At 37.6% G+C, this 25,245-nt stretch overlaps 1 protein-coding gene across 1 annotated transcript in view; it reads left to right on the forward strand.

The window, feature by feature from the left end:
• Nucleotides 1-25,245, forward strand: part of LOC137278462 (stAR-related lipid transfer protein 5-like) — an 81,519-nt gene that overhangs the window by 34,260 nt on the left and 22,014 nt on the right. The window contains exon 2 of the mRNA XM_067810793.1: nucleotides 12,437-12,486. Coding sequence (XP_067666894.1) covers nucleotides 12,437-12,486 — 50 coding nt within the window. The remainder of the gene's footprint in view (nucleotides 1-12,436; nucleotides 12,487-25,245) is intronic.

Genomic DNA, 25,245 nt, shown 5'->3' on the forward strand with positions numbered 1-25,245 from the left:
TTATGAAGTTTTAAGTGATTAGGGCTGGTTTGGACAGCTGGGATTAAGGACAAGAGTAATTTTACTATCAAGCGGATGTACATTTGTGATGTCCAGTTCTGGTGTCTGAATTCCCCTCCCCACTTCCCTCGTTACCAACATAATGGAATATTGCTAAAAGTGGCTTAAACCCCTCTTATATATATGTGATTCTAACACATTTCCTTGTTTCATTTTGTATAGAGAGTAATTTTCAGGTTCTGCAATACACATGGACTGTCAAACACTAACGTGATTCTTAGCATTCTGCGTTTCCTTGAATAAGATTTTTTCCCCATTAAAGATTCCCTCTGGCCATATCACTCCATGCACACACAACATGATATTCAAATTATCGTTTTCCGTACAAATTATCCGCAAGATAAGAAAAGGTTCAGTCATGAAAAAATGCAACAGTCTTTTCAAAGTTTCTTTGATAAATGAGGCGTGTCATGTGGTATGAAGCAAATGGTAGGAGAGACCCATGATAACACAGTGAACGTTATTGAGCGTACTCCGCCTTTCCGCTTTGATGACCCGGGACAATAAGAGAAGCTTGACAACATACGGAGAGGTAAGAACTACAGACACAGGGAGTATCGCTCATATTGTTCTGCTGTCAATCATCACGACTAACGATATGTTGGAAGCCTCATATTGGCATTCAAACCATGTGCTGTTTCCTCGTGTTGTAAAGACCCGGCCAGTCTCATGTAAGATTTGGGAACGTGGGATCATTGTGTAATGGAAAATCAGAAAGTCATCTGCTTTCCTGGACTTTCACTGTTATAACACTAGGACTAGATTTTCAAAGTTCTCTTAGAGCTAAGATAGCTGTAAGGTAATGTTAATGTATGGCACTAATGACTTTCTTAGCACAAAGAGAACTTCAAAAATTTAAGCCCTGTTATGTATGTGAGTGCTGGATATATCATAAGATATTAAATATTAAATTTTTAACTGAATGGACACAACAACCATTTCTTGATCGTAACTATTACCCTGAAGGCTATCTGCATGTTAAGAAAACCAGTATATGTGTTCATTCTTCTTTTGTTACTAGATGAAATACACCATCGCCTAGATTTTCGAAGCTCTCTTAGCGCTAAGATAGATGTAAGTTAATGTTAATGTGTGGCACTTCACATGAAGCTCATCTGTAGTTAGTATACACAGATGCTTTAAATAGTTTAAATGTATGCATGCATGCACACACAATCTCCAGCTGCACAGTTGAAACAAACTTTTATGATAATCTAATAACCATGGTGCCTGTGTATGTCTTTTCCAATAAACTTATGATAATCAATATTTCTTGACCCGCCCCTGCTGCTGACAGAACTAAACATTCAACTAAATAACTAATGAAACATTACAGGAGGTTTAGTGATTTTGTCGTTACATGAAAGCATGGTTTGTCCTGAGCGTGGATTACCAGCATGGATGCAAAAGAAATGTGAGGATGCAATATTTTTCACAGCTGACTTAGCTGGTTGCAATTAAATTATACTGGCTGTTTAGCTTCAACAGGATTGATTAAAAAGCATGATTTCATGAAATGCCATGACGCTATTTTTATGGACAGGATGAATTTGCTTTGCTTTTTCTAACAGTAGGCATCTACCGAGTGTGCAATACAACAGAACATCTGTCAGTATTTCAATTACATTTGAAGGGTAGAACCACATGGCGACCATAGACAATGACACAGTCGATTTTATTGCTTACTTTGAATGTTTAATTTGTTCGCAGTATAGATTATTGATAATATTGGCCTCTGTGGGTGACTGACTTGCAATATAAATCAGTTTTTATGCTCATGGTTACAAATAATGGAACACATGAGGTATGTAGTGCACTATGAATGAAATTCTGGATTTAAACAAGGGAACACTTGTTGCTTTGAGTATATGTTCGATACTATAGCAAAGCTATGACTCAGGTTTGCAGGTAAAATCAGTTATGTTGAAGACTGCTGCAAAGTTATGACTTGCCATTACAAATCAGTATTTATGTTATTGTGGCAAAGCTATGACTCAGGTTTGCAAAACAAATCAGTTATTATGTTAGATATTGTGGCAATGTTATGGCTTGCCATACAAGTCAGTTATTATGTTGGACACTGTGGCAAAGCTATGACTCAGGTTTGCAAAGAAATCAGCTATTATACTGGACAATGTGGCATTCATAACAAATCAGTTGTTACGTTGGCAGTTATGGACAAAGGTATTGTTGGCTTGTGAACATGAGATGATATAATTATTCACAGTGCAGATTATTAAAACACTTGGTCCCAAATTTTCGAAGCTCACTTAGCACTACGATAGTCGTAAGTCAATGTTAATGTATGGTACTTACGACCATCTGAGCGCTAAGAGAGCTTTGAAAATCCAGTAAGTCATGATATACAAATCAGTTATTATATCGGTCATCATAGTTGAAGCAAGGATTATCTTGTAATTCAAGGCATATCGTGATGGAAGTTCTGAATTATATTTAGCAAATCTGTTGTCTTCATGTCTATATATTTTAACCTTTATGACTTTTATTGGGTCAGTTATTTAATTGTTAAAGATAGGTATGACTCATGTCATAGAGAATGTCTCAGCTATTACTCTGTTAAACTCTGGGGCATGTTTTGAGTGTCAAGGATCAGCATTAGGACTAATCAGGGATGGGAACCCATGGGATTTCAGACCCAAGCTTTGCAATCTGCACCAGTACAACATAGAGAAATGGAAATACGTACAAATACATAACTTGAAATACCTGCTATATGAAACATGCTAGGTCGTTTCAAAGATGTATTACCAGTACACCACACAGTGAGGCTCTTTAGTGTCATGAGAATATAAATACTATTCATCTTTTGATGACGATCGTGTGTAATTTATTTGTAAGGAGATTCATTTGATATTTTGGTGCTTTTTTGCAACTGCCTCAAACTGGGTGATTGAGTTGATGTCTGAGCTGTTATCACAAACCAGTTGTGAAAAGGCAGTTAAAAATAAAATGCTAATAGTGGAACGTCAAATGAAAGCAAAATGTTGAATGCGTTCACTTTGAAATGACTTGCATTATGTAACAGGAGAGGAAAATTAAAGACCAATATGAATTAGAAAACTTCATGAAGATGAAGAAAATTAATGATATGTATTTTTTGTCTTCATTTGAGACCTTCTTAGCTGAATCAAAATGGGCCGTAATTAGAGTCTGTTGGACCAGCTTGGATGGAGAAAACGATGCAGTGATTTATTCATTTCAGCTTTATGTCTGTATATTCTACTTGTTAGCCTACTTTGAAAAGGTCCAGTGTTGTAAATGTCTCTTTGATTGGTTTTATAGCTTAGGTTTGAATGTTTTGAACTTGATGTACACCTAGATGGTGCAGTGTAAATCTTAAAATCCTTGAAAATGTTGGAATTGATGGGGATGATAGGAGAGGTTAGAGGAGGTAAGAGGAGTAGAGAAGAGGCTGGGGTTGGGAGGAATGGGGGGTTAGAGGAGGTGAGGAGGAGAGGATGGAAGAGGTTGGGTTGGGAGGAATGGGGGGTTAGAGGAGGTGAGGAGGAGAGGATGGAAGAGGTTGGGTTGGGAGGAATGTGGGGTTAGAGGAGGTGAGGAGGAGAGGATGAAAGAGGTTGGGTTGGGAGGAATGGGGGGTGAGAGGAGGTTTTGCGGGGAGGAGTGAAGAGGTTTGCGTTGGGAGGAATATGGGGTTTGAGGAGCTTAATAGTGATAAGGGTAGAGGAGAACTGATATTGTTAAAAGAGGTTTGATGGTGATGAGGGTAGAGGAGGATGGGTGTCACTGGGGAGGAGAGTAGAGTTGGAGGAAGTTGTAAAAAGTTGTAAAACACAATGAATAAATGCAGAATAGATTAGTTGAAAACAATGTAATCACATACACACTAATTTACAGTTTACCTTGACATTAGGCATCTGTGTACTTGTTGATGTTGTTTTTAATTTATAGGTATCTGTGTTTTAGTTGACAGATTGTTTATAAAATTATTGTTTGACATGTTCAAGGATCTGTGTATTTTGGTATTTTTTATATGTCCACTTTAAAATCAAAATTATCGTAGGATTGGAATGATTATTGTAAGTAGAGAGATGAGTTTTATTGTCTTTTTATCCCCCCAGCATGTAATGCGAGGGGATATATTTGACGCCTCGTCCGTCCATCCGTCCGTAATCATTTTGTTTCTGGAGCATAACTCAGAAACCGTTCAATATTTTGAGACCAAACTTAATAGATATAGTAATCTCAGCCTATGGTTGTGCCTTTTGCATTGATCTGCTTCTTGCATCGTCTACCAGCCAATCATTATTTCAACTGAACCCCATAGAGTTATGTTCCTTGGAGCGCATTTATATGATTTTTGGCATTTATATGTATTTTGTTTTTCCATGGAACATTTTGGTGTTAGTCTTATGGTGGAGTGGGCTTTGTTTCTGGAGCAGAACTCAAAAGCCGTTCAATATTTTTGTGCAAAACTTGGTAGATATATCAGTCAGAAGCTGAAGTGGTGCCTTTTGCTATGTACAGGTTCTTGTGATTTATTATTTTCTCGGTTTCCATGGAAACGTTTCTGACATAGTTTCAAAATGGAGGGATGGGCTTCTTTTCCTGAGCAGAACTAAAAACCCGTTCAATGTTTTTCTGCAAAACTTGGTAGGTATATCAAACTGAATCTATAGTGGTGCCTTTTGCTATGTACAGGATCTTCTGATGTATGATTTTCTCGGTTTCCATAGAAACATTTCGTACTTAGTCTCAAAAGTGATTGGTGTGTTTCATTTCCGGAGCAGAACTCAAAAACTTCTTAATATCTGTTAGTGTTTCTTGGTAGATATGTGTGGCAGACCCCAAAGTGGTGCCTTTTGCTATTTACAGGTTTTTATGATGTATTATTTTCTCTTTTCCATGAACACATTGGTGACTTCGTTTCTGGAGCACAAGTCGAAAACCATTTCATATCTTTCAAAAGTTCCTTGCAGATATACAAGACAGATCTTGAAATGGTGACTTTTTCTGATTACAGATATATGGCACTTATATTTTTCATGAATTCCATGGAAACAATTCAGACTTGGTCTAAGAACACAATAAGTAACTGTCAGATGATTTGTCCTTTCAAATATATGGGGGCTGGGGGGATATGTCATCTTCTGATGACTCTTGTTTGTTTTCCTCTGAGTTAATTTTGTTGTATCTAAATATATTCTAGCCAATCTTAAGAGATCAAATTTTAAATTCCTGTATTTTCCCCTTGAGTATTGATTTGTAAACGTTAACTGTAAATATCATGTTTCACAGTGTTGATACCTTCAGCAAGCTTTCAAATACCAGAACACTGACGCTGTATTGATAGCAAAACATAAAGCTGTGCCGATTGTATGGAAGGAGTGGGGGAGGCCAATATTTATTTTCCTAAAGGTTAAAGCAAATACATCCTATAAATAATCTTGATACTTAGACCACCTCAACAAGATTCCTATAGTCTAAAGTAAAGAATGGAAATTGATTTTATGCTGTCAGGAGCCTGACAGACTGAAATTGCATGTGGGTGGGTGGTATGTTGGAGGCTCAATGTGAGGCCCTCTCTGCCGGTCTTCTTTGTTGCAAATGCTTCAGCTGAAAAACTCGAATTTCCGACTTCCTTTCCATGTGTAAAGATTGAAAAATGCATGTGGTGTGCCCCCAGCAGACAGCGAATTCTCTTCTCAAAAAAGGTTTGTTCCCATGACAACAGAGAAGCATACTAGCCATCTTGGTTATTGTAAGACTTGAGTGACATTGATATGATCAATGGGATTTCTTTTGCCAAACAGCAACAGAACTAGCTAGCTACAAATGGAGTTATGGAGTTATGAAAGCAATAATTTATTTAGACATAAAGGTTTGGAAGAGAGTCGGGGTGGGGTGTTAAAGGGTGTGTAGATGTAGGGGGGTTTGGAGGTGAGTGTGGATGGGGTGTTGAATGGTGTGTAGAGGTGGGGTATCTGTGGAGGTGAAGAGCTAGGGGTGGGGAAGAGGAGTCTGGTCAGGGTGGTATTGCAGGATGGGATGAGCAGGGTGAGTTGGACAGGTATTGTAGGTTTCAAATGAGCAGGGTGAGTTTGAATGACATCATTACTGGATAAGGTGAGCCGAGGATGTAATGGGAGTCTGGTATAGAAGGAGGATGTGAGAGGATAATACGACAGAATGTTTGAGTTGTAGCGGTATTGTAGGATATGGTGGGTGTAGGATGGGACCATCAGGTTGAGTTAAGTGGGTAATGAAGTTTCAATATGTGTTGCAAGATTGAGCTCTGTTGCAGATTAGATCTTTCATGAAAGAAAGTGTTAAATCTTATGAAGTTACCTCCTTTTGCACTACATGTATTCATTCCATTCACTAAGGAATGTGCTTTTGGGTGTGCATACTGCATACTTTGATTACAGATCTTGAAGAGCAGGTGGTATGAAATGTTATTTCTAAAATGTTTCAGTAAATTGAAGATCTAATTTCCAACTGTGCCATATCATGCGCTAAAGTAAAATTTCACAGTGGCCAGACATGGCAGCATTGGCCAGATTACCTGCCCTGTGAACTGGGGCAGTGGGTTAACCTTGCATTTAAAGCTTCACTCACTATGCAGAAGACCTGGATTTCATTACCCATATGTGTACAACGTGTGAAGCATGTTTCTGGTGTTCTCCGCCATGATATTGCTTGAATATCACTGAAAGCAGCATAAAGCTCTGCTCACTCACTCACTCACTCACTCACTCACTCACTCACTCACTCTCTCCAATGTGAACTAATATATATTCCAGACAACATTCTGATGGTTCATTTGAACGTTTGGAGGTGGATGAGAGTGAACTCGAATGTCTTTCTCAGCTCCATGGGGACTGTACACCTGATCTGTCTATGAGGCCCCAGAAGGTCAACAGTCATGTTACCATGTCATCCTACTGCCTGATATCCATTTAGTGCAGAGGTGTAATTCAGACATTGTCATGCCTAACCTAATGTCAAATGTGCTAAATGTTTCAGTATGTTTAGTCTGTGTATGTGGAACAGCACACATAATTTAACTTGACCTGACAGAATCGTTAGACCAAATTAAACTCAAACTCAAACAAGTGACCATACCTACAGAGACACATACCAGTGAATTCATATTGATGAAAACAATATGATTTATTTTCAGTACCGTCTTGTAATTGTGCATCAAAATATTTGTTTCAAGACCAAATCTGTTATGTATGAGGATATTTGAGACTGAGCATCTGCGTAGCTTGGTTGTCGTTAGCAGTTGTTACACAAGAAGAGCCCCAGATACATTAGCACAGAGTCCACAAAGCTGTGGTAGTATTTCCCTGAGACTGATCTCAACAGCCATGTTTAAAGTCGTGTTTTCAGACAACATTACACAACCTGCACAAGTAGGTGAGATTGCTGTGGCCAGCCTGTCGTTTGATGTTCCTTGCTGAGTTGACAAACCTGTGTATTTGTGATTCTCCCAGATCATGTCAAATGACAGTGTGAAATAGCGTTCATCCTTATTTCTGCTAAGGTAGATTGAAGGTGCAGATTGCATGTCTCAGACTGAGCCCTGAAGCACTGTCTCATTGGTAATCGATGGTTACATTTTTAAACAAAATCTTACCAGACTTTCCAGTATCCTTTTACTTTGAAAATAAAGAAAGGAATATAAAGACAGATGTTCAATCACATGAATCGTCAGATATTTCCACTTTTGTTCGAGAGACTTTCACATGCGATGGTAATTTGTTTGGAGAAACCAAATTCTATATTTTCAGGAAAGATGAAATAGGAGTGGTGGGGTAGACTAGTTATTAAAGTGTTCGCTCATCACGCAGAAGACCTGAGACTCGATTACTCACAAAGGTGCATTGTGTGAAACGCATTTCTGGTATCCCCGTCTGCGATATTGCATGGATTTTTGCTAAAAGTGATGTGAAACTCAACTCACTCTCTCACTCATTCTGGTACATAATTCGTGAATTGATTTCACTTGACATGAGAATGCATTGAACTTTGGCTCGTTATTCAGAAACACACACTTTTATATATTGTTTACAAGGCTAGAGGTTGTAGACAGGTGACAGATACCCTGCCCTTTTTAACATAACGTATAATACACTGAACACATTAGCCAAGAGCTGAACTATTGTTTTTTTTGTCTGTCAAGAATATTTGTTGCTTATATATTTTGGGTGACCAAGCCATCAAGTATGTCTTGTGATTACAGTTTCTGGGACACAACTAAATATACAGTATGCAGACATGAAAACGGTTATGTACAGAAAACACAGACAATTTAATGTGGTGTTTTGGGGGGGCTTTTATTGCAGATTTACATCAACCTCAAAAATGCTAAAAATAATAATTGAATAGTAGCAATCAACCAGAAAACACTTGCCATATATGGAATGTAAACAATTGATTCATGCATCATAAACTGCTGCATGCCTTGATGTTAGTGTTTGCCGAACTAACCAGGTGTCAACTAAAAGTTTTGCATAGCGTAATAGTAAAGAGCGCTCCAAGGAACATAACTCTATGGGGTTCAGTTGAAATAATGTTTGGCTGGTAGACGATGCAAGAAGCAGATCAATGCAACTTTAATGCAACATTCATTCAAACTTTTGATTTAATATCATAATCTAAATGCAAAGAAGAAAAATGTAAAAAGTTTTAAAATTATGCTTTCCCTGAGGGTTGAAGCTAGTGCTATTGAGGAAAATGCATTATATATTGTTAGAGAGGTGTGGTGTGATATAGTGCCTTTAAACAACCAACAAAAAAACTGAGGTGTCTGATGCAGGTACATTGCTTCACATTAAAATTCTCACATTCATTTCTCCTTAGTTTTCAGAGATTCCACCGTTACAAGAGTTAATGTCTCCCTGATACAAAGACTACCTACCATTTACTGGCAGGTCATGGATTTACAAGTGAAAAACTGGTTGATATCAGAGAACCAGTCCTCTGATGTTATCTTTATTGCGTTTCTGTCACAATAGATTTGTAATGCCATATCAGGTGAATTTCCTTAGATGCACTGGTGACTCATGCTTGAGAATTGTGACAAATGAAACATAAAAACAATGCAATAAAATCTCATTCAATTATTCAAATTCCATTATAATGATGTGAAGGTGGACACTTACCATAGAGGGTCAGCAGTAATGTCCTTATGAAATGGCTCGTGTAGATCCAGGTTAGAATTGTCCCTCAATAACCCAGTTGTCAGATCACGTGGTCAGGCTTGCTTAGTTTGTTGACATGTGTGAGTACACCCTAATTGCTGAAGTTGATCACCAGATTGTCTGGCCCATGCTTGATTTTTTTGCAGACTGTTGCCACAACAACTAACAAACAAAACGTTAGGTAATATCCATTACATATTAGGGGCGGTAGGATAGCTTAGTGGTTGATGTGTTAGCTCATCACACCAAATACGTGGGTTCAATTCCTATGACTGCTATGTGGAAAGCACATTTCTGGTGTCCCCCATATGATATTGCTAGGATATTGCTAAACATTGGGTGAAAATATACTCACTGACTCACATATTCCGGTACATATTACCATTCTGTGAGACTTGGTGCTCAAGGTAACAGTACCAGGAGTTTGGTTATCAGCCCCAGGAATTACCTAGTGCTCATGAACGATGTAATCTCTCCAAAGAGTACGAAGAACATGGTGTAAAAAGTAGTAGGGAACCACATATGTTCATCTTTTTCTGTTTCAGGAAATAAAATATTATTTTGTAAGAAAACGTATTCAAGATAAGTCCTAATTTTGTACCTAACAACTGTTGTTGTTTTTCATTTTCTTGAAAAAAAGGTTAAAATGAATACTGTTGCATTTGTGCAGATTAACATTTCACAGCAGAATTGCTGAACTTTGTTTTTCTGCAGAGTCACATGGTTTTCATAGAGACGGCTGAAGGGTTGCTCATATCTTTTCTGTGAAGTAAAATGCCATACACTGAGGTGAACTCAGATACGGTCTCCAGTGACTGCACCTTCTAACTTCATAAAAATCTGGTAAGGGGCAGTGGGTTATCTGTGGTCCATGTGTTGCATAGCAATGGGCTGGGTTTGAATCCCCATATGGGTAGTACATGAAGAAGCTGCAGATATATCACTAATTTGTTCCTATTATATATTTTAGTCATTTTAATATCATTCATCAATTGTACATGGAGTAGGTCTTATATTTGTTACACATTATTTTATCTCACCTTCTTGTAAAATGCCTTGATTTCATTGGTCAATGATGCTTTAATGAATTTTCATGTCACCCATGAATATGCATGTGTTTTTGTACATGCTCCTTAAGAATACTTTCTGACTGGACATGCTAGGATAACAAACTTGTTTAGATAATTTATTTTCTTGGAACCCCTTATAATGGTTCAAATTGTAAATATCTTCATCTGTGATATTGCTGTATATTGCCTTACCGTGAAGGTCTGGGTTAGAATACTGGCTTCAATAAGCCTGGTGATGCTTGTTGTAAGAGGTGACTAGCGGGATTGGGTAGTCAGGTTTGCAGACTTGATTGACATATCAAAGTATCCCATTTGCATACATAGATGCTTATACTGTTGATCACTGTATTGTCTGGTCCAAACTCGATTATTTACAGACAGCCACAAGATAGCTGGAATATTGCTGAGTGTTGCATAAAACTAAACTTGACCACTCACTCACTCACTATATATTGCCTTGTCATGCTGTAACAACATTTCCCTTAGTAAAATGCTTAATTAATCATAAAGAGCATGACAAAATATAATATTTTTGTATCAAAAGCAAGCTTAACCTTAGTAATGGTATATAAGCACTGTACAGTTTGTTTCTGAACTCAGGTTTTCAGAAATTCTATTTTAAAATTTAATTTATTTTAAATGATATAAATTTTGGAGATTTATTTTATCAATTTAAATGAGAAAAATTTGGTTGTGGTTTGGATTGGCTCACTTGCCCATTTTAGTATACCACTACACGCCTATTAGAAACTCCTGTAATTGCAAGTTTGCTTGTGTAGAAATGTTAAAAGTATAAAACAGTCATAATGCAGTCTGGCATTTATTGCAGGAGCCCACGTTGGTTGTACAACCTCAGTTAGATTTTGACATTTAGTATGTTCTGTTTTATAACCCATTTACATCAAAGCATGTGCATCTGAAGAAGTTGTTACTGATTTCACTTTAAATAACTATTTGTTACAAAGCATGTGAAAAGAATTACTGGTGATTTGTCTGACCTTATTTCAATATTCAGTGCTGTTGATAGGTCCGTCAACTGGACACCATGTTTAAGTAAAAATTTATCTGACATTCATGCAAAATTTGTCTGGCAAAATTTTCACAAACACAATTAGTCATGTGTGATTGGATATCCAATGTGGGTGTCTACATCAAACGACAGCCTTTCTAACTGAGATCTCGTAATGCAGTAATATTTGTGAAATTCTCAACAATAACTAACTTGTTAAGTTAACAGGTTTAGTAGACAAACAATAAACAACAGGTAAACATGAATTTGGATTAGTAAGTAACTGCACCAAATATGAAGTTAGAGATAAATCAGGGTTCTGATGAATAATGGCTGTTTAGGTTCTGTTGAGTGAAGACTGTTAGGATTCTGTTCAGTGACGACTCAGTGTTCTGTTGAGTGAAGACTATCAGGATTCTGTTGAGTAAATACTTTTGGGGTTCTGTTGAGTGAAGACTCAATGTTTTGTTGAGTGAAGATTGTTGGGGTTCTGTTGATTGAAGACTGTCAGGGTTCTATTGAGTGAAGACTGTCATTGTTCTGTTGAGTGAAGGAAATCATGGTTCTGTTGAGTGAAGACTGTCAGGGTTCTGTTGAATAACAGATGCTGGCGACTCAGTTGATTGAAAATTTCATTTGAAAAGAGCCTCTTTTGGGTTCACTTGAATAAAAACTGTAGGGACATCAGTTAAATGAATAATCTTGGTACTTGAATTGGAGTTCAGTGAAGGTTCAACTGAGGCTTCAGCTCAAGTTTTTTTGTCTTGAGGGAGGCCATTGTCGAGGAAACAGTTGGCAGTGTGATTGTGAACCTAAAGTAATTAATGTCTTGTTAGTCAGAAACTTTGTTTGGACACACAAACTAGTTTTATAAGTGAACCTTTGTTGCCTTATGTAAGAAACCCTAGGCATGGGTTGATAATGTCATCTGCTGCACTGTGTAAATGTCAAATACGATACCAGGTTGCCTATGAGAAGACGGTCCCATGTTAACTGACATAAAACTGATACTGAAATGCTATTATCTTGTGACGGTTGCATGCAGGACTGAATCTTGTATGAGATTAGTTTGATAGTGACAATGGTGTTTTTCTTTCCTTTTTCAGAAAGACATCCTTATTGAGTACAAGAATTCTAAGGAGTTCAGTGGCCATTTGTAAGTATGATTCCAGAGTGATTTGTTTTTGTTTTTGAAGTTTGCCATCAAGACCTCAGTGGCACAGTAAATATCACTTATCCCATGGAGTCTTTGGGACAGGTTGTGGCCGGTTTGTTTTGGCAAACATAATAACAAATATTCAGATTTAATGCTTCCTTTGTTTTCAGAAAAGTGTCATGAAAATCAAATCTGACCAATTCCAACAACCAATGAAATGACTAAAATGAAGATGTTGACAACAGTTAGTCAGATAGAAACTGATTTGAACAACACAGCACTGTTTTCAATTTATGACTTGCTCTGTAGACCATGCTTCAAATAAATGTTAAAGTTCTCAATTCAAAATTTGTCAACTACGAAACATTTATGAATGTCTAGCGTATGGCTGACAGTGGTTTGCTGTTCTTTCCAAGGCCTTTCCATTACCTCTTCCTTTCTAATGTTTTTCCAGCTGCCACTTTGCCGATCATATTAGGGGAATTGTGGTTGGTCCTTTGAAAGTTCAATCTAGGTTGCCTTGTAATTTCCTCAAACCTTAGGAAGAACTAAGATCCGATTTCAGTTATCAGTGTTGATAATATGCTACTCACCAAAAGTTTAGCTTCATTAGTGTAAATGTATCCACTTACTTTCATAAACTTCTCTAAACTAGATTTTGCAAAATATTCCATGCTGTTACAAGGTACTGCTTACCCATGAACTGATGTATTCTAAAACAAATTTGTAATGTTGAAAAGATTATTGTCATAAGTTCAGTAAATGATGAAGCTTAATGCAAATTAGTGAATTTTTAACAAAATTTTACACCAGCTATTCACAGGCACGATATTTCCACATACAAAAATATGATCCTTCCAATTCATCTGCATAAACTAGGTTCCCCCAAGTTAGTGGAGAAATTCATCTTTGATGTAATCATATATATTTACATAACTTATAGGGTGTGCTTAAAGCGAGTGTAAACTTTTAGGATTATTGCTGCTACTTGTGGCCAGAGGTTTGTTTGAAACATAAGTAAAGGATAAGGTTTATTAGAAAACACAGGTAGATTTGCGTTGAATGTGAATGTCAAAAGTTCATTATCTTCCACTTTGTCATCAGATCTTTACTGTTACAGAAATAACCAAGGCAAGATCTTTAGAGTTATCTATCTGTCTCTGAGCACTGAAGACCAAGGTTTCATCAAACATGCATGTACAATTCACAGAGTCAAACTAGACTCCAGATTCTTTTCTCATTAGTGCCTTTATTATATCAAATACAGTCTTGGTCAGAGGAAATCAATGCAGATTTAGAACAAGTAATTGGTTCCTGGTAATAGATCTGTATCCAGTTGTCCCCCGGCTATATCTACAACACCAGAGAGGGAACAGACATCAATAACTACAGACTGGGCATTGCACTCGGCAACTGACCATGATAGCAGTCCATCTTCTGTCCCAATGAGGGGTGGTGGGGTAGTCTAGTGGTTAAAGTGTTTGCTCATCTCAGTTAGACCCAGTTTTGATTCCCATTTTAAAATGTGAAGACACCTCTGGTGTTCCCTAATGTAATATTGTTGGAATATAGCTAAAAGTGGAATAAAACTAAACTAAACTCTTTCACTCACTCTTTCCAAATCAGCAAGTGAAGTTGGCTCATGTTATCAGCCCCTTGTTGGTATTCTTGGTTCCAGTTGGTTCCCAAAACCTATGCTGATTGTAAGACGTAGATGAATTGATTTTATGCTCAGATTTGGTGACTTGGTGTGTCATTATAGCCCAATGGAGTTTTTATTGGCCATGGACCATTACAAACTGCATGATCTTGCTTGAATATTGCTTAGCACAGCATCTAACAACCATCCATCTTGCCAACCACGGCACTGTGGGAGATGCCTCAGAGGGGCTTGACACATTGTGGGAATGCTTTAACCACTAGACTTCCTAACTTCTGCTTCTTTGTCCTTAGAGATGCAGAACTTGGAGACAATATTTTGCTGACACCTTAACCCCACTTCCAGCCTCCGGTGATTTAGAGAGGTGGCTACCTGTGGCATGTGACTGATTGTGTCTCATCTCACCAAGAGAACATAATGAGCTGTTCACTGGTCATGAGGGGGACATTGGTTGATGTACCCTCAATGTTTGAGTATGTTCCCTGAGCCCAAAGGGCCCTAAGGGACTAGTGAACAATGTGACATTTTAGAAGTTGGTATGATGAGGATGAAGACTTTAATGGATTGACAACTTCTTTCTTGCAATGAATGCAACGTTTCCGTTTACATCATATGCACAGGGAGAATATAGGTCTCTCATCACAACCAAGCCTCATGTCAACATACTACACATCCCCCTCTACTGTATAAACTCACATCCTTGCCATATATATGTTCTTACAGTGCATATCATTTGCATCTTTTGCTTGAAAACGGTGTTAGAATTTACACCGAAATGTCGCATCCATTGCAAGAAAGAAGTTGCTTATCCATAAAAGTCTTCATCCTAGTGAACAATGTATTTATATTACCAGACACCTCATTGTTAATTTTGAATTGTTTGAAGCACGGGTACAAATCTTTTTGAAGCCATCATTAGATTTTGCAGATGAGAAAAACAGAATTAGAGTTATCTCCCTTCCATGAATTTGCATTTGCAAGACATCAGAAATTACCCTACAACATACATGATTCAGTGTTATTCGAGATAAAGAATTACTACCACAAAGTACCCATTGAGTTTGGCTTTCCCAGCAGGGTACATTGAAAATAATAGAAGATCGCTCAGCCAATCAGAAAATGACATTTATGTGTGAGGTAAGATAAAGATTCTTGTTCAGTGTTCTATGAATCAATGCCAGTGGTAACACCATAGCTGAAATGTTGCTAACTTCAACTTTAGAACAACTTTTTAAAAATTATTCTGTAACTTAAATTGTTGAAGCACTCACTGACTTTTAACCACTCATACTCATGAACCAGCTCATAAATGTGCTGAAACATGGTTTGTGCACCCTGCCATCCTGGCTGTGTGACCACAGCCTGACTTTAATCACTATGGTTACTTCAAGACCGATTTATGACATTTATTAATGTCATGTCCTGTAATAAAAAAAGATATTGGCATTCAGTGTGTATTGCTGTAAATTTTGTATGAAGTTAATGCATGTTTTCAAAGATAATTTTCTTTACATCCATCCAAAGATTTTTAATGGTGCTAATTTCATGTGTTGTTTATTGTCACAGCCATGCATAAATTGTCGTAACATCACAGTTTGCCGAGGATGTAGGCCATGTAAGGATGCAGTGAGGGTGCAACATATTTACATTATATAGTTAGACCATTCCTTACAGCAAGCACAACCAACCAACTAGGGTTGGGCCATTAGTCTTAAATGCACCCTAATCCATGAATATCTGGGTTAATTGACCTTCAGTAATGCATGCTTGTCGTAATAGGCAACTAACGGGATGGGGTGGTCAGACTTGCTGACTTTGTTGCAATATTCCAGCTATATCACAATGGAGGATGACAGGAATGGCCTTCACTCATTCTACCCATATGGGGAATCAAACCCAGGTCTTAAGCGTGATGAGCAAATTCTTTAACCACCAGGCTACCCTACCGCCACAATATTGTCATGTGCTATCATGTATTGACATGAACAAGGACATGTGTTTACATGGATATGGTCAATTTCACACTGGTAACAGTTTCTCATTTAGAAGGTTAGGTGTTCAGATATAGACAATGGAGCTCAGAACAATGTTAAATTTTAACATTAAATCAAAACTTAGTTAATCATTCCAGACAAAAGTTGATATTTCCTTTTATTCTTTAGGGTCTGAGAAACTGATTATCTGAGATCATCCCTTGGATGTACCGGTTGGTCAGTTTTTCAAATAGGAATGTTATGGCTTTAATATTGTTGCTTGATATTTCAACAAGAGTCAACAAAAGTCAATGGTTCATACACATTTGATCAGTGATAATACATTTCATAATAAAAGGACACAATGTTATGTTATGTTTTCATCGAAAATCATTCTTTCCACGATATAGTCATGCTTTCAATGTATAAAATACAGCTCTTAAACTTCAGTGGCAGAGAGTGATGTCATTTGATTGTTACATCACAGGACAGTATCAATGACATCACAATGGTTCTCAAAGACTTATGATGCTATGTTGCTCTAATACCTCCAGGGAGATATCACTTGGTTTCACCCAGGCAATAGATTGAGCCAGTATTTATAACATTGCAGTTGTTGGTAGTATATATTTCAGTGCCCCCTGAATGAGAGGTCAAATCGCTAGGGTAGCCTTGCTCCAACGCTGTACTGAGTGCTAAGCCCTGGATGCTTGTATAGCAGTTCTATCCTTCAAAGAGGCAAATCTAAATAAGCAGACAGTGCAGCCTCTGAAAACCCCAGTCTGTTGTTTATGTATATGTGTAAGTGTTTCATATAAATTTGGGGACAATGGGGTAGGCTAGTGGTTAAAGTGTTGATTGATTCCCACTTGGAAACAATGTGTGAAGCCCATTTCTGGGGAACCCAATTGTAATATTGCTGGAACATTGCTACAAGCATTGTAAAACTCACCATAAATTTGCATGATGTGATTGTAAGTCTGTGATAACTACAATTTATGAAGGCTTTTCAGCAACAATGTACACTTCATACGTAATTCATGAATTCGTGATATATATAGTTATATTTGAGTGTAATATATACCAACATGACTGCAAAATTTAATGGACACAGATTTATTGAGCCTTCCACAGGATGTGGTGGCCAGGTCTGTATTTCATCTTTAGTGATGTAAATATGGAATGTGTTATGACATAAGGCATGACTGGCAGTGACTGTTTGTGCAGTTGTGGTGTAGACTGTTGGGCACATGTTCTGACATGGATTATGGCAGCAGTCTCGTAAAATGACTTTGATAAGGTCAATACATTATGCATTGGAGGAGATAGGATTCATATAGCTGGAATCAGTGAGTCTGAGCCCACTCAGTATGACAGAATTGCTACAGATAATGGTTGATATGTAGGACAGTAGAGGATGACTATCTCACTCTGGGGGGAAGAGGTGGAGAGGGGGGAGATTTGGATATTGCATAATCAGATGTCAGTGTCCAAGAATGATTAGTCTCATTTATGTGCTGATGCGGAATCTTCTGAGCATTTGTAGGAAATATTTGATTGGAACATATGAAACTCACAGGTGACATAAGCTGTTTGTAAAATAATAATAATTATAGTATTAGTCTGTTTCTATAGCGCACGTGTCCAGGCACATTACCTGATCACGATGCTATGTACATTACTATCCCCAGTCATTGAACACCATCATACTATATACAATATTTTTTAACTCCCTGGGAAGTATAGGGTTATGCTGCCATACAGTAAATTTCCTCTATGAATAAAAATATCAAATTTGTTGATTTACTTTAATAATATATATTGTGTGCCAAATCATATATGTTTATTTTATACTGTCTACAGATCAGGGTAAATCATACTTGTTTATCTGATGATGAAAAGCCGTTTAATGTCATTCTTCTGCTCCCAGTGATACACATAGGGAAATGAGGAGGAGGGTTTAGACAGGCAATCTGGGAAAACAGTCTGATGGGTATTACACATGACAGGCTAATGTCTGAATAACTTTTATCATTTGTGGCAGGTAAAAAAACTGGAAGGTGTGGAAAGTATGAAAATAGATGAAATAGGTGTCAATCCCAGTCCACCTTGTCCTGTCACTTTAAGAGACATGTCATAAACAGGGATTAATTTACAAATTAACTGTGTAATATGACACCCCATGTCTGCACTGATTTTTGGTTAATGTCAGTTATTGTTGACATAATGGTTTCAAATTAGTGATAGGTGCTGACAGTCATACATTACAGACACCCCAAAAACCAGAAGGCTGGCATGCTATCTCACTGTCCCTAGACCACATTATGTTCCTCATCTGCTAAAACCCTTTCTGCAGAGCCCTAAATAATGCAAGTCTAGATTTCATCAGGCACAGGATCTCTGAGTTCAGAGGTGCTGGTGTTAAATTTAAATGGAGTTATAGTTTTCAAGGCCTTGTTCAACAATTTGATCTGAAAATAAGACAGGTGTAACTCGATACTTTATCATAGACTTACAACAATCATTGCTAGAATAAGGCCCATAGACTTAACACTGGTCTAGATGGGATCCTAAAAGTTTCCATATTGTGGTTACCAGCTAAAAATAGTGATCAAACTTTAAGGTCCAAAATCAGACAGCTGCCAGTCCACCTCACCATGCCTGGACCACACTATTCTGCTCAACCCTTTCTGCAGGTTACAAGCCCTAAATGAAACATGTCTAGCTTTCTTCAGGATTTTGGATCTCCTAACTCCTATTCTATTTAAATGGAATTATTTATATAGCTTATCCAATTTTTATGTTTACAGGGCCTCATTCCTCAAATCAATCGTTAAAATCAGACAGGCATAACGCCTATACTTTAACACAGACAATTGTTGCACAAAGATTGCCCTGTGGAATAAGGTCCAGAGACTTTGCATTAGTCCAGAAGGGATCTTACATGCTTCTATGGTGACGTTAACAACTGAAAACAGTGATCAACTGGAAGGTCAAGGGGTGCTTGATAAAACACTGATACTTAAGTTAAAGATATTGTAGGGTCTCTTGATTCAAGCAGCAGACGTCAAGGATCCCCAGAACCCTCCTTATCTTTCAGCACTGTGGAAACTGACTGCCTCAGAGGAATCTGGAGCAGACGTTAGACCTTTGGTGTCCATGCATATTATGAAACTGAAATCTGGTAGATCAAGTGGTCACCTGACCACCTGGGAGGGTGTCACTAAACACAAATGATGCTGATTGTTGCCTTCTAGTAACTGCCCAGGGCCATAGCAATGTAAAAGAATCGTTCATTCTGTAACATGTTTGATGAGTATAGTGCGTGAATGATGATAATGCAGTTAGGGATATTTCAATTATTATTTTAGGACTGACTGACTGACCGAGTGTGTGAGTGATTGAGTGAGTGGTAAAGCGCTTGGGGATATTACCAATATGTTTTTAGGAAGATCAGACATGATCCATGTCGAAGATATTGCCCTTAACAGATGCTTCATAACAGCTAAAGAGAACAAAGTCTGACAGAAGAACTTGAAACTCTATGTCAGGACAATAATGGCAATCTTTATGGTTTTAATATACAGTATAAGATTGACTAACAAGAGTCAGCCCAGACAATATTCCTTATGTAATGGTCGATTTAGTTACAAGGATCTAAAATAGCTCACATAATATCTCAGTTACATTCTCTAGAAAATCAGTTAAATCAATGCACTATCAAAATGCCATTTCTGTCTGTTGGATTGCATTAGTTATTAGCCCATCAAAGTAATTGGCCAATTTAAAGTGATTGTCGGATGACAGGAATCTCTTTTTCATTTCTGGATACAGTAATTGTGATTGTTTTCCGGTTAGGACATTATTAAATTTGGCGATTTATGTCATAGCTGGGGTGTAAATGTCGGGGCAGTCTAGAGCATGTCAACAATGTCCGCAGGATGAGAAAGTACATATTTGGGGAGGGCTGAAGTCCGTTAGTATGAGCATTCTTGCAGGGCAGATACTGTATGAGTATAATGCATGCGATACTGTATATGTATGTTGATACTAACAAATAAACCCATTTAAACAGAAAAGTAGCTCCAGTGAGTTGAACTGGATTTGCTTCATTTAGAGTGTAAGCATTGCAGGTCTCTCCTGAACAACATTAGTTTCCTGTATAGTCTGTCATACAGACACAGAGGCAAATATATCCAAGAAAGCGCATGTAAGTCTAGAAAATGTGGTAACTTTAAATAACCACACCTTCAAGGTTTCTTAAAATTAAGAATGTCTCAGGGATCCTTTTCATTATATATTATTGTTTTTTACTATGAACATTTTTCTGTAAAACTTGTTCATGCCATTCTGTGGTGCTAAAGCAAGTGTAGATTTCCTCAGGTTCGGAATCTCCTATCTCACTCTGGCTCCTATTCAGTTTAAAAGGGTTTATTTGTTACTGTCAGAATTAAGCATCAGTCTATTGGAATAGATATATCCGTGGTTCCTTCTGCTTGTAAAACTGACTAAAACATAGATTAGTGTAACAATGTGTATTGGTCATGTCATTGTATTAATAGCTTGACTTAGTGTTCATGCTGTCGACCACTGGTTGGACTGAGAGACAATGATTTATATCTGAAAAACTGATTTGATGGTAAATCATTACAGTCATATCATGTGAGCCAACAGTTTATCATGTTAAATAAAGCCAGCGCTGACTGTGCCTTGACTTAAGCTGTTCCTTTGCTTAGATACTGTTCACCAAACTCATTTAAGGGCTCAAGATAAGGATCATATTGGCATCTGTACTAATCAAAAATATGGTAAGAAAAAAATCAGAAAATTAAATGTAGCAGGTTATGCACCATAGCTATGGTGTACTGTTTTAGAATCATTTACGGAAGTATTTATCTGAAAAAGTATTGCTTTATTGTTTACTGACCTGTTTACGCAAGAGTAGCAATGTTCTGGTGCATGTATGAAACGAAACACAAGATTACTTACACACCATTAAATTCCATTCAGCACTCTAAATGTAGTCTTAACTTTTTCCAGTACTCTTATATTGAAAAAATAAGGCATGTTGGAAAATTATCTAGCGCCCTGTCAGTTACCTTACTTAACTGTGCTTTCGTATATTTAGGACAAATTAATTTGGTTCCAGTTCATTCCTTAAAGGAAACAAATTACATATAGATGTTCATTTGTGGCATTTCTCATGAGGATAGGTTTAATGTTGACAAGCATAGCCAATCTAGTGTTTGAGACCTTAAAATAGCTATTCCTGGCACACCTAAGGGACATTACTCATGGTTGCCTTCCATATATTTAGCATGGTTTTCATGCTAACCCATGCTTGTCATAAGAGGTGGGTAACAGGACTGGGTGGTCAGATTGACTGACTTCAGTGACGCATGTCATCGGTTCACTGGATTGTCTGGTCCAGACTTGAGTATTCACAGACCACCACATAGCTGCAGCAGTATTTAACAACAGCCAAACCAAACCGATTTAAACCACACCCAGGTGTTGAGATTAATTAATGACAGTTATTTACTGAAAGTCAGTTTGTGATATACCAGTAAGCCCCTAGCATATTAGAACCCTGACAAAGAATACAAGTACTGCTTTCTGCTTTATCCCAACCAGTCATTGGGGATAAAGGAAGGTGGTGATGAAGAATGGTGCACAGCTGGAAATTATAAAAATTCAAAATTAAACAGGTTTTATTGATTATTATAATTTTCCAGGATTTATTAAAAAAATTATCTTGACATTTTAAAGATTTTAAAGTTTTTAGTATGCATGACTTCAAATTTACTTAAGACAGTGTTGAGACATTGATCAGTGGAAATATAAAACCACCCTGTCTAATGTCCTACAATTGTGAGAAATTATTTAAATCTGAACTGAAGAATGAGTACTGTATACACTACCCATCAAGAGTTAAAAGACAGACTCATTAGTGTAAATGTAGCTTCAGTCAACTGTTCTAAACTAGATTTTGCAAATATTACACACTGTTTAGAAAGGTACTGTTTACACAAAAACTGATGTATTGTAAAACCTTTTTGTAATTTGAAAAGATTATTGTCCAGAGTTCAGTAAATGATGAAACTCAGCAAAAATTGGTGAATTCTTAAAACTTTACACCAAAACGCAGCTGTTCACAGGCACTATAATTGCTCACGCTATTCACCTATGTGATGCATGATCCTCATACAGCTCATCTGCATAAGGTTTGAAGTTACTTCCCCCAAGTTAGTGGAGAAATTCACCTTTGATGTAACCACATATATAGACATTACACATAGTAAGAGGTCTGAGCCTAAGCTTTTGATAGGTAATATATATATGCCGTAATAAGTGCATGATATGTCATTTTGACTTTGAATATGAAATATGATCATGATTATTCATAAGCACTGAGGGACTACACCCAACAAGATTTATAAGCTCTCTTCATGTATATTTATTAATGCCTTGGAACTGAATTTTACTTTAGAGCATATATTTGAGGCATACTAATGATTGGCACTAATGAAGTAATTTTCTAACAGTAGGTTTTGTTTTACAAATTTCCAGGCATTTATCAACAAAAAGCAAAACTCCATGTTACGTCTATATCAGAATTCAGCAGATCAACTCTGAGGACTGGTAGTCAGATTAGTATGTTACTAAGGTCTTTGATTTATATTCCTCTACCTAAAATTCATTTAACATGTAGCAAATCAAAACTATCCTCTTCGATCATGAGAACATCTTCCAAGCTTGTTTGTAGGCCTTCAAGTAAAACATATTTCAGAATTGAAAACACTGCATATATCAGTTTGTTAATATTGTTTGGTGGCGCTTTAAAACTTCACTTGACCTCACTGTTACATTTTGTTCATGAACATATATAACACATCTACTCTTAATAGGCAATGCAATGTGAACATGAGGTTCCACCAAGCACATGAAGTACATCTTCCTGGAGTCCTGGCGTATTTCCTGAAGTGATCACCAATCAGGCTCCACATAGACTACACAAAGTTTGTTAAACCTAAACTCAAAATGTTGATGAACACTCCAGAATATAATTGGTTAAATGAATGTAAATGTTAAGGCAATAAACCCAGTGTGGAGATGGTAGTGGCTGGTGATCACGTGGCCAGGCTTTCCAGTCCAGGAAATGCTTAATGGAAGACTAGGACAATTAGCCCATGGCAAGGAGACTAGTAAATGTTATCTTGTCTCCTTTAGAATAATTACCTCCCCTTGGGACAACAGAGTGCTCTCATGACAAAGCCAGACACTGAATAAAAGTCAGCTAAGTGCATGGGTAACACCAAGCTGGGTATCTGTTTTTCTTCTGTTTCTCATTCGGGAAGCCCTTTGGTAGACAGGCTTTCAATGTGGTCTTATTATTATGAGCAAGGGGTTGAAGTATTTGAGATAACACACTTTGATACTGTCAGCCTACCCGATTATACATGTTGATGTATAGGTGTGACGCTGCTCTTACTTGTGAGTGAGTTTTATGCTATTCAGAACAGTGTATCCAATATGTCACTTTGGGTCAGCCAGATGGGGGGATGACCTCAAAGATTTTCACCAGTTCTGACTCTTAACATCACCTTCTGCAGTACTGTGGCCGAGAATAATTTCAGGTGTTTCAAAATAACAGGACATTGGGTCATACCTGTCTGACTCACTGAAAATTCACAGGACCAATAGAATGGGTTGTAGACTTCCACTGGATCTTCGCGAATTTGCTGGATTTGTCAGAGGGTCAGATGCTGTTTGTGAACACTGACAGTAAGTAAATCCAATATTTCAAAGAGAGCTGCCTTGATGAGGGATGAATTCAGTGTAAGAGGCAGTTTGAAATATCATGGTGTGTTTGTAGTCCAAGGATCATAATCAGGGTGAAAGTGGGATTCAAACCCATATTTAGAGTGAGTGAGTGTGTATGGTTTTATGCTGCTTACAGCAATATTCTATCACAGTGAGGAGAACCAGAAATAGGCTTTACACATAGTACCCATGTGAGGAATCAAACACAGGTCTTTGGCATGACAAACTGATGCTTTAACCACTAGGCTAGAGAATCATGGCATGGCTGAGTCATGAACCTTATACTGCTAGTTGTAATGGCATAGACTACTGGACTACATGTTGTTCTTAAACAATCCTATCAATCTGTACAATACGTAAGCGGGGTGGTGGGGTAGCTCATCACGCTGAAGACCCGGGTTCAATTCCCGACATGGGTACAATGTGTGAGGCCCATTTTCTGGTGTCCCCCGCCATGATATCACTGGAATATTGCTAAAAGCCACGTAAAAGCAAACTCACTCACTCACTCACAATACGTAAGCCATTACTTTAGTGACAAAGAGGCTTTCCATCAGTGACCATAAATGTTGTTATAATGTATACTCTATACCACATGACACATCTCATATTGAAAAGCTGTATTCATTTATCAAAGAAATTATTTGAGCCAAAAAATATTACACAGACCTGACTGTGTGACAAAGAGGACGCATGAGATGCAAGATTAGACGACAGACAAAAGTATCAGATGATCTCAGTTTCAGCAGAGGTTCTGAGTCAGCCTGTTAGGTGATTTATCTGTGATATCAGACCTACAGAATAAATACACCTGCTGGAGATACATAGACCATGCAGCCTTGATAGCTGTGTGTGATAATCATTATCAGAGGCATTGCCAACATACATTCAGGCCCCAGGACAAATGTGGATGAAGTCACTGCAACACATTCCCTATGTTCAGACTTCAGGTTACTTCCTGTTTTAATAACATCATGTACCTGCACCTTTTCTGTCTCTCGTCCCTGGATCTCATTATTTTGCCAACTTTTGCCAAGAACCTGAATCAAATATATCCAAGACAGTACACAAGTCTGGAAAATGTGGCAAGTCTAGATTTTAGCTTCAGACTGAAAATGGAGAGTCTCATGGCTCCTTTTTATTATATTTTAATTGTTTTTAATGCAAGCATTTTTTTTCTGTGAAATATGTTTATTTCAAAGACAAATTATTAGTCTACCTAACCCTCTCCCCAGTGCTAAAGCTTTAAGTGAAGCAAGTCAAGATTTCCCCTGGTTCTGAATGTTTGGTCTCCCTGGGTCT

This window comes from Haliotis asinina, chromosome 3 (genome assembly GCF_037392515.1).
Source record: "Haliotis asinina isolate JCU_RB_2024 chromosome 3, JCU_Hal_asi_v2, whole genome shotgun sequence".
NCBI classification, from domain to species: domain Eukaryota; kingdom Metazoa; phylum Mollusca; class Gastropoda; order Lepetellida; family Haliotidae; genus Haliotis; species Haliotis asinina.